This window comes from Lepisma saccharinum, chromosome 4 (genome assembly GCF_977018435.1).
Source record: "Lepisma saccharinum chromosome 4, izLepSacc3.1, whole genome shotgun sequence".
Classification (NCBI taxonomy): Eukaryota; Metazoa; Arthropoda; class Insecta; order Zygentoma; family Lepismatidae; genus Lepisma; species Lepisma saccharinum.
This window is the reverse complement of record NC_139232.1, coordinates 114,588,142-114,601,054: the sequence shown is the minus strand read 5'-3', so window position 1 is coordinate 114,601,054 and position 12,913 is coordinate 114,588,142. Positions and strand designations below refer to the sequence as shown.

Sequence of the window (12,913 nt, the reverse complement as noted above, 5' to 3'; positions counted from 1 at the left end):
GTTCGTTACATCTGCAGCAACTGCACGTTTGTTTTAAATCACGAATGTCTGTTAGTATCTCCCACCCGTCCGACTGAATTCCGGATGCTTACAAGGAAGCCACAATGCAACACTTTGTGACGTAGGTGAAACACACATATAGGAATATATACTCTGGTCTTCAAAGTCGAGGAAGCTTATAAAAACAAGTGATCAAAATTTGTAATTGTTTATTACGAATCTGAATGAATACTCAGTTTTTGTCTGTACCTCTTCTAATTCAATAAATAACCTTGAATCCTTATAAGGGTTGATAAAAATCATGATTTTTTTTAAACAGTGTACATTTAAATCATTTTTTAAAAAAAAACACGCTTAATATTGCTTGTAGGATTTTAGGCACCATACATATAGATATGTTTTTCTATATAGATATGCTTCTTCTGATAAACGACCATGTAAAATATTTGAACAGTTTGATTAAAGCAAATTAAAATTATATGTAAATATACATATTTCTGTTTCTGATACTGTATATATCAACCTACCATGGAAATGTTTCTTGAGTGTGTTAATGAAACTATAATAATTTCAGTATTTTTTCCAGTGTCAATAAAACATTCTGAATTTACTGTATGATTGTAACTTAAAACATTTGTTATAGTCTTTGAAGTTGAATTTTGGCAATTTTTTAAATGATAGTTTGCTTAATATCAGCTGTCATCTTTATTTACAGATTAATGATACACTATTTACATGATTAGAATTGTGTATATTATTCTACACAAAATGTTTGCTATTTTTGAATTTTAAATCAAGATAAATTTAAGTGTGTTTACAGTTTACTTATTACATTTCCTTTCATATGTGCTTCACCCTTTCCTTTCTTAGAGCCTAATAAACACCATTAAATGATTTCGAGATTAATGTACTTTCAACACAAGTAATTGTGATGTCTACAAAATCGTTATGTACAATATTCTATGACTTATTTATTTAAATCTTGATTTAAGTCGCGATTTAAATCAACCTGATCCTTGGTTAACCTTGAAAGATAGGAAACCAACGTCATGTAAGAAAAATAAAAGAAAGGCTTTGAAATCCAGCAATTTATTGTCATCAATGCTCAAAATTCAAATTAAAGTTCGCTATGCGAATAGCATGCATGGGAACTTGTATTCTCGCATTGGGGGCAACGCCTCCTTGCAGAATGTCCTGAAGCAGTTGCTGCTGCCTTGGTTGTCGCAAAAGCACACCTCGCAGCCCTCGAACCACTTGGCCCCCAGAATGCACTTCTTCTGCATCGGGCACTGCATCAAGGTGCACGCTATCTGGCCCTTCCTTATGCAGTAGCACTGGTTGCAGTCTCTCTTCCATGCTGTTCCCGGCGTGCAGTTCTCGATGTTCGGGAAGTCTGCGAACAAAATGGTTGCTAAGTTTCGCATTGTTTACACAAATATCAAGGAATGAATTAGAGTTGACCCGGGTATCGGTATCTGCCGATACCAGTGGTATCACACTCTCGGGGAGTCCAATTATCCTGAAAATTATGAAAAATTCGAAGTTTCTTTTTACTTTGCACTTTGTTAACATAACAACTATACTCTATCCCAGGAATCTCTGAAGCAAGACCGCGCATAATGGTAGATAAGGGGAGAGAGAGCGAGTGGGGTCATTCCATGTCAAATCAACCAATTTTAAAATAATTGGTTGTATGACCATTTTATAAAAAAATCATTTTTAGTTCATAGGTTCGTATATGTTTCTAGATATCAAAACCAATGTTCTAAAAAATTTACTGTCCTTACTTCTTCTGGGGCGGCCATTTTTTCCAACATGGCGCATGGCTTTTTTTGATCATTTAGCATACTGAAACTTGAATATCTCAAAAACTATGAGAGCTAGAGACCTGAAATAAAATTCATTTTGTAGCTAATGAAGTATATTTTCTATGATATTCAAGTATACTTTGCTCAAAATTGCATCCTAAGTACGAATATTATGGTAGAAATTTGGGTAACAATAGTTTAAAGAATTTGCCATATTTGAGCCCATGCTGAAGAAAAGGGTTCCATTTCTAAGCAATGATATTTTGACCTATACTTGTAGGTAGGTCTAAACATTAAAAACATTTAAACCCTTAGACTATACCACTTCATTAAAAAAAATCTGGCTTAACAATCCATTTTTCTAAACTATTGTTGCCCAAACTTCTACCATACTTTTCGTACTTTGGATGCAATTTTGAGATAAATTTTATTTCAGGTCTCTAGCATTACAACTCCACGTAATCCCGTTCTCTCGCACATGTTCATTGGTCGAACTCTCTCGAGTCACTTCTCGCGCAGAGACTTGCTTTCGTTCGCTCCCTCCAAAGATTCCCGCGACAGAGAAAAATGAAATATTCTGATGCAATTCTTGACTATTTTAAAGCAAAAATCGTAGTATATTGATGCATAGGATTGGAGTGGAATACTTACACACTAATAGAGTAGAAGGTCTAAATATGGGCGAAGGTTTAAATATGGGTTTTGGAGTTATCAGCGCTCCCGGGTGCTGCAGCCTGGTAGAGGCTAAGGGAACTCGTTATCTGGCAAGGACAAAGGTTCGGCGCCAATTCGCAAGAGAAAGTGGTGGTTAGTTTCGCCCTTGGACGCATTATAGAATTGGGACCTCCGAAAACCTTTTGCAGGTATGTTTTAACTCAGCGTTTTCTGAATTCTCATTTGCTTTGTATAGGTTATGATATTAGCGGTACATAAAACAAATGTGGGCTTTTATGATGCCATGATTTGTTTGTGAAATATGTACCACAGAGAGTGAAAATAAATTGAAGAAGAAAATAGCATGATGGTCTAAATATGGGCTATGACATGAGGTCTAATATTGAGATCACATTTTCAACAAATATTTGGATGTTTTTCCCATTCCGCGTGATTTTCAAAACAACAGATTATTCATAAATATGAATTTTATAATGTTTTAGCGATAAATGACTGTTTTTTAAAAAATTAATCGCTTTTTGTGATATTGCCACTAGTCGCCCATATTTAAACCACAATTTTGAAATACAACATTTTACCATTTTTTGGAAATTGCTTTTTTTAAAAAAAAATGAGATCTTCTATACTTTAGCATGCTATTATATTTAAGTACATATTTCATAGATATGCATTTTAAAGGCAGGTGCTTGATATATTATTTTTTCCCCTCCGAAGATTACAACATAAAAAGGGGGCCCATATTTAGATATTTTCCTCTAGTAATTCATATATTTGAACAATTTTTAATTATTACAATCTTCAGATATCGGTATTAGTTCAAACTGGTATTGGCTCAGCTCTAGAATTAATAATAATTCGTGGTTGTTTTTTTAGTAGGGTTTGTAGATCGACGACCTAAACATTCTCAAAAGGTCCATAAAATAACGTTAAAATTATTTTTGAAATTACTTATAAAGACAGTATTTGTTGAAGTACTTGAAAATGTTCATAGGCGTTAACTTAATGGGGGGAAGTGGGCACTTTCACCCCCAAATTTTCAAGTTTAATAAAATTTACAAGTTAGGGAATCTGAGCAGCGAAGTAATAAAGAGTAATATTTTTGATTTCGCAAACGTCACAGTTATTTAGCAAATAATCCTGGACGCTGTTTTAATGGGATGGAATCTCTTCCCACAAAGTTAAGTCCCGGATTTGATTCTACCCCCTCAAAAATAGGTCCCAAGTTACGCCCACGAAAATGTTGACAGAAACTGGGCGTGTCGTGGCTAAAAGTACTGAAGGAAAAAAGGGTGGAAGATTGGGACACTAATTGTTATGTGCAGCAGACAGACCGACAACCGGGCGCCAAGAAGACGCCTGCGTGTTCTCTTATCTCACTTTTCACTTGAGTTGGAGCGAGTTATGGATTTCCCGTTGTAGAATTTTGTGGGAGCAAATATGACTAAATGCACAAAGCACTCACTCTCTATGTACAACTATCTATGTATGGTGCAACTGAAAGCAAACTGATAACTGATTGTGGTTATCGCGTTCAAGGTCCCGAAAAAAAAAAAAAAAAAGCTCCGCTGGCCACGTTTTAACTCAGACCACCTCACAGAGCCCCCCCACCCCCTCCCCCGGGTTGTTACATTTCTAAAGCCCGCAGCACACGGAACTGGATATCCAGTAGGTATGCCCTAGTTGGCGCTGGACTTGCTATCAATTTGCTAGTTTTCGCCTCACTTGTCGATAGACTTTTGTTCCCATACGAGGGAAGTTGTAATGGCGGCCGCGTGAGGAGTAAACAATGTATCACTTCACATTTTTAAAAGCCGATAACTATTCAACCGAGAGGAATAACGTTTCGTATAAAACATTATTAGGTACGAAACAATGGCGCTGCTTAAATACATACTTTACAACGTTTACTGTGTACGTATGGAAGCATATTTTAGTTGTTTCAAATGTAAACACCGTGCACTCAGCATAGTCAACGCGCCTTTCATGCTGTATACATTATACATTGCTGGAGTAACAGTCGGAAACCAAAGACAAAAACGCTCTTTTGCACACTCACAGATTATCTTCACATGGCGGAACTTTGCTCTGATTGGCTGTTCCACAGAATCCAGTCGAGGAAAGCAAGTAGCAATTAGAACATGTCCTATTCCTCCAAACCAGTCAAGCAGTCAGTCAGGCGGCCATGATTGCTACCTAGAAAGTTAGTTCAGCGCCAACTAGGGCATTCCAACTAGAAATCCAGTTCCGTGTGATAGGGGATTAAATCTCCTCAAGTGGACTTATTCATTTACTTGCGTAGCTTTATATTTTCTCATTTCATTTCATTTAATTTCTTTATTAGTCTATCACAGGGCCGAACTCCCATTTATGCCCAACATAATGTACACAAATACAATTTTAAAAATGCAATTTTAACAAATGTTAATCATGTTAATGTTAATACATAAAATAATGTTAAGATTTATGATAGCATAACAACATATAAATACAGTTAAAACTCTTTCACAAATCCGATAAAATATAATGTTTTACAAAATTTTGCGCCTGATAGCATAACATGAATAAAAAAATATATCCAAATCATACACTAAGGATAATTCATTAAACGATTCCTGAACTCTTATTATTGGCGAGTTTTTGTGTATGTTTAATCTTGAAAATGGCGTGTAGAAAGGTGTTCTGTTCCTCGCTCCAAAAAGTGTTACATGGAAATTTATTCTCTCTAACAGCTCAGAACATAGCCAATCTTGTCTTAATAATTTACGTAAAAACATTAGATCATTAAAAACTCTTCTGTCTTTCAAGGTATTGATACCAAAATGGCTACATAAAGTTACATAATTTCTATTATGATATTCAATATCGCCATTTGACCATTTGCATTTGTACCTTTTCTGTTCACGGATAGAGAGTAATGATGTATTGAGATACATATCATCATACTGTGACATTTTATATCCATCACCCCACCTCAAAACTTTCGTTCTGTTTTAAAATAATGAAAATAATATTCATGATATTTGTCTCCCCTATTATTGAATGCTGTTCCCTTATCTGGACCATGACTTCTAAAATAATCTTTCCAGAATTGATTCTGTTCTCATCTTTTTCCTCGCCATTGCTTGCCATGGATTTACTTTCTCTGAGACATCTCCATGAAACAGATATCGTGTCTATTTTGAATATCCAGCCACCGCACACTCGTCACGAACTAGCAGACATGCAAACTTCATATCTTACATAACCTAATTTTATTTTTAATTTCGTTATAAATTGATGAATACGTATATTGAGAATAGGAATATTGAGCGGCGGCTACATGGCACGTGGAACTAGCATAGCCCCCACATATTTGGACCAGAAACAGAGAGATATATATATACCGTGCGTCCATTTCCTTGCGAGACCGAGAGATCGGGAGAAGTGTGGCGGGCGGCGCCAGCGGAGATGCCGAACGTTTCGACCAGTAACGTTCCGCTTATTTTTATGGGCATATCTTTAGCATGCAGATATTTATATTAATATTGCCAAACGAGCACTAACCTGTCTTAAAAGAGTTGTTGAAAGTGATGTCCACCTACATTCACACATTCCTGGCATCGTTTGATGAAATTTTGATTCACACGCAAAACTTCTTCTTCCGTAATTCTTCCAAGTTCTTCCCTTATATTGTCTTTTAGTTCGTCGATACTATGAGGGTTATTTCGGTAGACTCTATTTTGACACGCCCACCTCCTGTGGAACACGGCGGCGTAGAGGTTTGTTTGGAGAGCGTCGCTGCCCCAATTCATTCGAGTTTTTCTTCGGTTAGAATCCGTCGTTTTTGCTTAAGGGTTCTAAAATTTAACGATCCAGTCTAACCGTCTCTCTACCTGGGGGTGAAACGCCAGGCAATTTCTGTGCAAATTGCCTACACACGTCTCGACACGAGTCTGTTTTCACGTAAGTGTCATACATAAAAATTCTTTGTTATAACGTGAACTTTGCGGCTGGCATTTCAATCACCTCACTTACACACAACACACACACACACTACAATTACACAAAAAGTAGCACGGCAAGTAACCAAAAACCACACTCATTCACACAGTACGAAATTAACACGCTCTTGGTTCAAGGTCTGTTCCTCACTCCAATCGCAGCTCTGTCCAGGGTACCCGTAGTCGCGAAGGAAAGAACAACTCAACCTCGGAGCTTTCAGATTGCAAACAATGCTCACGAAGACCGATGACTTTTAACGGTTTAGTCTGCAACGTAATCGTGATACAGTGTTGCACATTCGAAACCTCCAAACGATTCCGAGCGAAGCAAACGCTTTCGAGGGTAACCTTAAGCGAGGCGTTACTAGTCTAAAATGTGGGCATCTCCGCTAACGCCACCCGCCACACTTATTCCGATCTCTCGGCCTCGCAAGGAATTAGACGCACTGTACGTACAGGGTGGGGCAGAAAAACGTAGACGATATAAATTTGGGACCATACCGACATCTTTGTAGGTGGCGTGGTGAAACACACATCCCTGTGTAGAGCCTTCAGTCGTCGTACAACGTTGGTGGGAAGAGCATAGAGCGTTTGCTGTGGAATGTTCTTTAGAAACAACGACCCCGCTACTGTAACTAAGCGTGTTTACCGACAGCATTTTAACATCGGAAGGAATGGAGAGGTTCCGATAAGCCATACAATACTAAATTGTGTTACACAATCCAGGACTGCTGCATCCATTGTCAGTAAGAGGCCTCCTGGTCTCAAAATATCATCGAAAAACACGCTTAGTTACAGCAGCGGGGTCGTTGTTTCTATGGCGCCAAATTTAAATCGTCTAAATTTTTCTGTCCCATCAAACACAAGATCAACAAGAACTAACTAGCACAGACTAAAAACGGGGATGTAATCAAAGTCAACAAGACTAATGCAACGTCAGTCAGGTATTTAAGATAAAACTTCATTAAAGGAGAAGATGAAAATTAGGCCCTCTTTACCTACAGAATGGATGTCTTCTGGTTATAGTTCCCGAACATATTATTTCCCGAACATCGCCAACCCTGAGTGGTATATTACATGTACATTTACTAGCAGTGAAATTTCAGCATACCAATAAACGAGATGGTTTTGTAAAATATGATACACAAAGGGAACCAAGTAGATTTTGTGGTCTTACCATGTGTAGCAGGGCACTTTTTGTCAGTGCATCTTTTCACATTAGGCTTATCACAGTAACAAGTGTTGCAGTCTTCTTTCCAAGATGTCCCAGGCAGGCAAAAATCATCCTCAAGCTTCTTATACTTCGTTACAACTGAAATTAATAATTTATCCAATATTAATTCCATAGTTTCCTAAAGCAGTATGACCTACGCTACATGTAGTCAGGAGGAATAAAACTGAAAACTAAAGTGAGAATTGTGAATTTTGTATGAAATTTGCCAAGTATGTTATTTATATCTATTTAGTGATTTTAAGCGTTGTGGGTTTCGCGTACAGTTTAGAGAAAACTCTGTAATATCAAGAAAGTTTTGTCTTAAAACATCTTTAAAACAAAAAAGGAAAATGAAAACAGATTCAAAAGTTACAAGCTAGAAATGGTTTCTGGCGCCATTCATGCCTGCCAACAATTAAAATCACTAAATAAGTATACCAATAACATAACAATTTTTCCAAGTTATATACTTTTACATATAAAATGTATAGATTAGTTAAATTGTGACTTAAACCTCCTGACTAATATGTACTATTTCTCAATATTTCGGAATATTTCATGATAAGAGTGACATGGGCAGGTTTCTTCCTAATGGCTAAAAGAACTATTTCTTCCTTCAACTTTCTTCTATGATTCGAATCAAGAGGTGAATGTCATCAGTATGTCAGATTCCGTCTTGATTTCATTTTAGGCGTAGGCAAAATATTTTGTCGTCAAATTCAGTCCGCATTTCTAACACTCGAATTCTTTCTTCAAATGTGTAATTGTTAGAGGCATGCATATTTCGTTTTTGATGAAAACACGAAATGTGAAATAATACATTATAATGTCAATTTTTCATGTTTCTGAAAGGTGTGAAGGGCATTTTCCTACCCTGTTTTGTCACGAAATGATGCGAAAAGAACTGAAAAATGCGATATAGACTCTTAAACACAAAATTTAGAGTATACGTGTATTTACCGATGCGACACTTTATGAAGTTTGAATTATCCTGTGAGTTATGCAATTCACGTAAAATTAAGTAATTCTGCTGTAAATATTTGAGAAGAAAAAATGGACTACTTTATACAGAAATAAACTTAATATTCTGATAACTACATAAAATGTGTTATTAGAAGGGATATGTTTATTTTGTGAAGTAAGTTCAGTTTTAAAATTAAATTTAGGATTATATTCACAATTTTAAAACCAAAATGTAATTTTATGTACCACTTTTAATCCGATTTTCACCGCTATAACACCAAAATTTCATTTCAGTTACCGCTTTTGAACCCGAAATCGACTCTATTTTTGTACCGAAATTTTGCTTTTTTATTTACCAAAAATATGTGCCTCTAGTAATTGTTGTTAAAGAAAACAGACCATGGAACACCTAGATGGACTACAATACTGGTTATTATTATACAACTTGCATTACAATAAACCGTATACTTACGTAGAGAGAGGCTACATTGAAATAACGCTGATGCACACAAAAATTTTGCAATCCAGTTCAGAAACATATTTGGAAATTAATTTCCGATAGAGGCGTACCTGGAATTATAGAAAATTCTTAGTGAGATGACGTCACAGAGATTCGGGTAATGGTCGTTTGACAGTTGAAAAGAGCATTTCATTATGTTTGTAATTTAATAATCTGTTTCGTATTATTATCGCCGAGAATTACTTAAAGAAGTAGATTGTATCCGAGAACTTCCGCACCCTAGACCAAATGGTAAAATTAACTGTGTTTTATGCTGTTGAAGAATGGCTGGATACCAAGTTACCGTGGTTGTCGCAGAGGATCCGTTGAACGACTGTATACGCCGTATTCCCTCTGGTTAACCTTAGTCATTAGCGCAGTGGTTCTCAAACTGTGGTACGCGTATCTCCAGTGGTACATGAAGTACTTGAATGGTGTACGCAATCAGCTCAGAGAGTGTTTTTTGGTCCATGGTGCACCTAAAAATCAAGTGACGAAATAGACTAAATTGGAGCCGAATTTTCAAAGTTTCAAGTGCACAACCAGACATCAAGAAACTGTATCAGGCTATACAGGCACATCAATTTCAAAACAAACTCTGACAATTTACAATAAAAACTAAAAAATTGTGCCAGACAGTTTCTTTACAAACTTACTTTTGTTCTTTACTTTTTCAATAACTCTGAAAAAAATATGAAAATTATAGTTTTTTTACTTTTTAGCATACATGTGTTTCGAATTTTTATTTTTGTAACTAAACAATCATACAGATTGTAAACGTAGAAACACCCAAACGTAGAATTCTAATGTTTATTTGTCTGCCATGTAATTTTATTCTATTGCACATACACACCTCCAACATATCAAGAATGCCCCACCAATCAGTCAGGCAAAACAATTTCCCAAAACCCACTATTCGAAGAGAACCTATTTTGGGGATATATTAGACGCTTAGTTACGACCAAGGTGGACTGATGTATATCAGGTGATTGTTTTGAAAAAAAAATCACTGATTTAAATCACTTGAAAAAATAATTTACAGAATAACGTAATGAGGATTTTGCAGATATCAGAATCACTTTTGGTGAAAGTGCATTAATCTCGTAATCATTTAATGATGATTATTAGGTTCTAAGATAGGAAAGGAAACAAAATATATGCACTGCTGGGGCGAAGCTCATACGAAAGGAAATGTTATATGTAAACTGTAAACACATTTAAATTTATCTTGATTTAAAATTCAATAATTTTATAGGCAAAAATAAGCAACCATTTTGTGTAGAATAATGTACAATATAATAATCATGCTAAACCGTAAATAGTGTAAACCTTAAACTGTAAATAAACACGATAGCTGATATTTTGCAAACTATCATTTAAAAAATTGTCAAAATTCAGCTACAAAGACTATAAAAAAAGTTTAATTACAATTATATAATTAATACACGCATAATTTTATATTTTCACTAGAAGAAAATTTACTCAAATTATTAGGAGTTTCACTAACACACTCAACAAACATTTCCATAGTAAATTCAAACAGAAAAATGTATATTTACATATGATTTTTTATTTGCTTTAATCAAACTGTTCAAATATTTTACAGGGTCGTTTGCCACAAAACGCCTTTCTACTCGTATAGAAAAAAACATATATGTATGATGGTGCCAAAAATTATACATTCAATTTTAAGCGTATTTTTTTAAAAAATATTAAAAAAATAGATTTTAATAAAAAGAATCACCAAAAATGATTTTTTAATAATAATCATGATTTTTATCCATCCTGGTTACGACTAAATGGTACAGTGAGAAGAAAGTTTTAAGAACTGCTGCATTAGCGTATAACTTGTGCTACAATGCTTCTACTTATTACGGTCAAATACTTCTATCTTGCTGACTTTCAGGCACTCAATATTTGCTTTTTCTGTTCATTTTTTCGCTTTTTTTATATATAAAAAAATGCCATATTTTTAATTTTAGTGTAATTATCAATATTATTATAGTCCTTAACAGTATACAAACCGACAATAACGCTGCACTGGAGCCTATATAACACTATTGTATCAACCATTAAAATTCGCGTTTAATATTTTATTTTTAAAATGCCATCTCTTTTATATCATCATCATCTTACCATGAATGAATGATTCTCTTTCATTCATATATTTTAATGGGAACATAATCTAAAGTTAATAAATAATTAATTCTTTAGCCTTCTTAAACTCGAAGGTTTCTGGCTGCAGCAACACAAGCCTTCCATCTGTTCCTATCTTGAGCAAGATCTATATACTCTTTTCCATCCCTACCGATTTCCTTTAAATCCATCTCAACGTTGTCCCTCCATCTTCGTCTTGGTCTTCCTAGAGGTCTCTTACCACCAGGTTTCCCAACAAGAATCCTTTAAACTCTTCTTTCCTCTCCCATTCGTGCCACATTCGAGCCTATCTAAGTCTTCTCGATTTTATTATTATAATAATATCTAGACAGGAATACATATTATGTAGTTCTAAATTATGTAACGTTCTCCACTCACCTGTCTCTTCATCCCTTTTAAGTCCAAATATTTTTCTAAGGACTTTATTTTATCTTAATTTACGTCCAAATGTAAGGGACCAAGTTTCACATCCATATAATGCCACAGGCAAAAAAAATCGTAATTTCTTTTTTTAGTTTCTTAGACATTATACGAGATGATAAATTACAAGCATTTCCTGAATTAAATCTTGTTCTTATTTCCTATCATTTTCTTTTGTTAGTGTTACTCACCAGTACTTGAATTTGGAAACTGATTCAAAAGCTGTCTAAGCTTTGAAATATACAAGGCCTATTCACTTAATCTTTGATTGATTGAATGATTTGGTGTTTTAAGTCCACTTTATGCACAGGAAGGCTAATCGGGACTGGACCTACAGTTTAAAGTGGGATCCGAAGCACTTGTGCCCCCACCAGGTATCGAACCCGGGACCCCTTGATTGCAAGGCGACGACGCTACCACTCACTTAATCTTGTAATGACATAAACTGAAATCTTGCCATCCGGTCATCTCAAAAGTTTGCTGGAACAGAGGAATTCTTTTCTCTTACCCTTGAAACGCCTGTGTTGTTCTGCGTAGAGAAATAGCTCTTTGTGGAGACTGCTTCTTTACATTGGGCAAGAGAAGTTACGACCTCCACAGCTGTAAAAGCAAAGTAACCATAAATATGGTACATGGGATTTCAGAGTTTAAACTGCCATTGGCCAATATCGTAAACCCAAAGAAAATTACCAGTTTACGTCTCGGTTCACTTCTCCTTGCCAATATATTGTCGTATCCCTTTCTTTATAAGCGTTTGTAACCATTAAAAAACATTGGCGGAAGTTGTTGACGCAATCGATTTTTGTGGTTCTTCGGTTTGATTCCCGGCAGGGACACACTTCTGTACTACAGATTCCACCGATGTACTTGGGGGAGAGACCAGTATGTGTTCGGTATCCATACCTCCCCCTTCCCCGGAAACACTTGCCAAGCCCAAGCGACATGTGTAGCTTGTGTCATTCTGGTACGAAAACGTGAATTTATTTCGGTGTGACAAATGTCGCTACTCACATATAAACTCCATAAAGGAGACATGAATTTAAGATTTTAGCATAAAGGTAAAATTAATCAAGGAATTCGTTAGGGACGAATATGTCATGTGGACTAAGATAGGTGCATTTACTCTCAAATACAATATCTTCGATAGTCTTCTAAGCAATCACACTTCAACGTTACGTCTATCAAAATCCACCGGCCT

General features: G+C 35.7%; 1 protein-coding gene across 2 annotated transcripts; it reads right to left on the bottom strand.

The window, feature by feature from the left end:
- Positions 1-1,084: 1,084 nt before the first annotated feature.
- LOC145987348 (uncharacterized) lies at positions 1,085-12,313 on the bottom strand. Of its 2 annotated transcripts, none has more exons than XM_083121870.1 (4): positions 11,907-12,200; positions 9,112-9,209; positions 7,641-7,775; positions 1,085-1,393 (listed from the first exon to the last, which is right to left on the bottom strand). In XM_083121870.1, exons 2-4 carry the CDS (start codon positions 9,176-9,178, stop codon positions 1,128-1,130), a joined length of 468 nt encoding a protein of 155 aa, XP_082977996.1. In that variant the 5' UTR covers positions 9,179-9,209; positions 11,907-12,200; the 3' UTR covers positions 1,085-1,127. The 2 variants fall into 2 exon arrangements, with proteins under 2 accessions (XP_082977996.1, XP_082977995.1); XM_083121869.1 differs by lacking the exon at positions 11,907-12,200 and adding an exon at positions 12,224-12,313 and having other exon boundaries at positions 1,086-1,393.
- Positions 12,314-12,913: the final 600 nt, after the last annotated feature.

Bases quoted from the DNA above. Each gene is read 5' to 3' on its own strand.
- LOC145987348 (XM_083121869.1), bottom strand. From the start codon at position 9,178: ATGTTTCTGAACTGGATTGCAAAATTTTTGTGTGCATCAGCGTTATTT. The intron at 7,776-9,111 runs GTAAGTATACGG...TATTAATTTCAG, and splicing joins TCAATGTAGCCTCTCTCTAC to TTGTAACGAAGTATAAGAAG. The intron at 1,394-7,640 runs GTAAGACCACAA...TTTTGTTCGCAG, and splicing joins AAAGTGCCCTGCTACACATG to ACTTCCCGAACATCGAGAAC.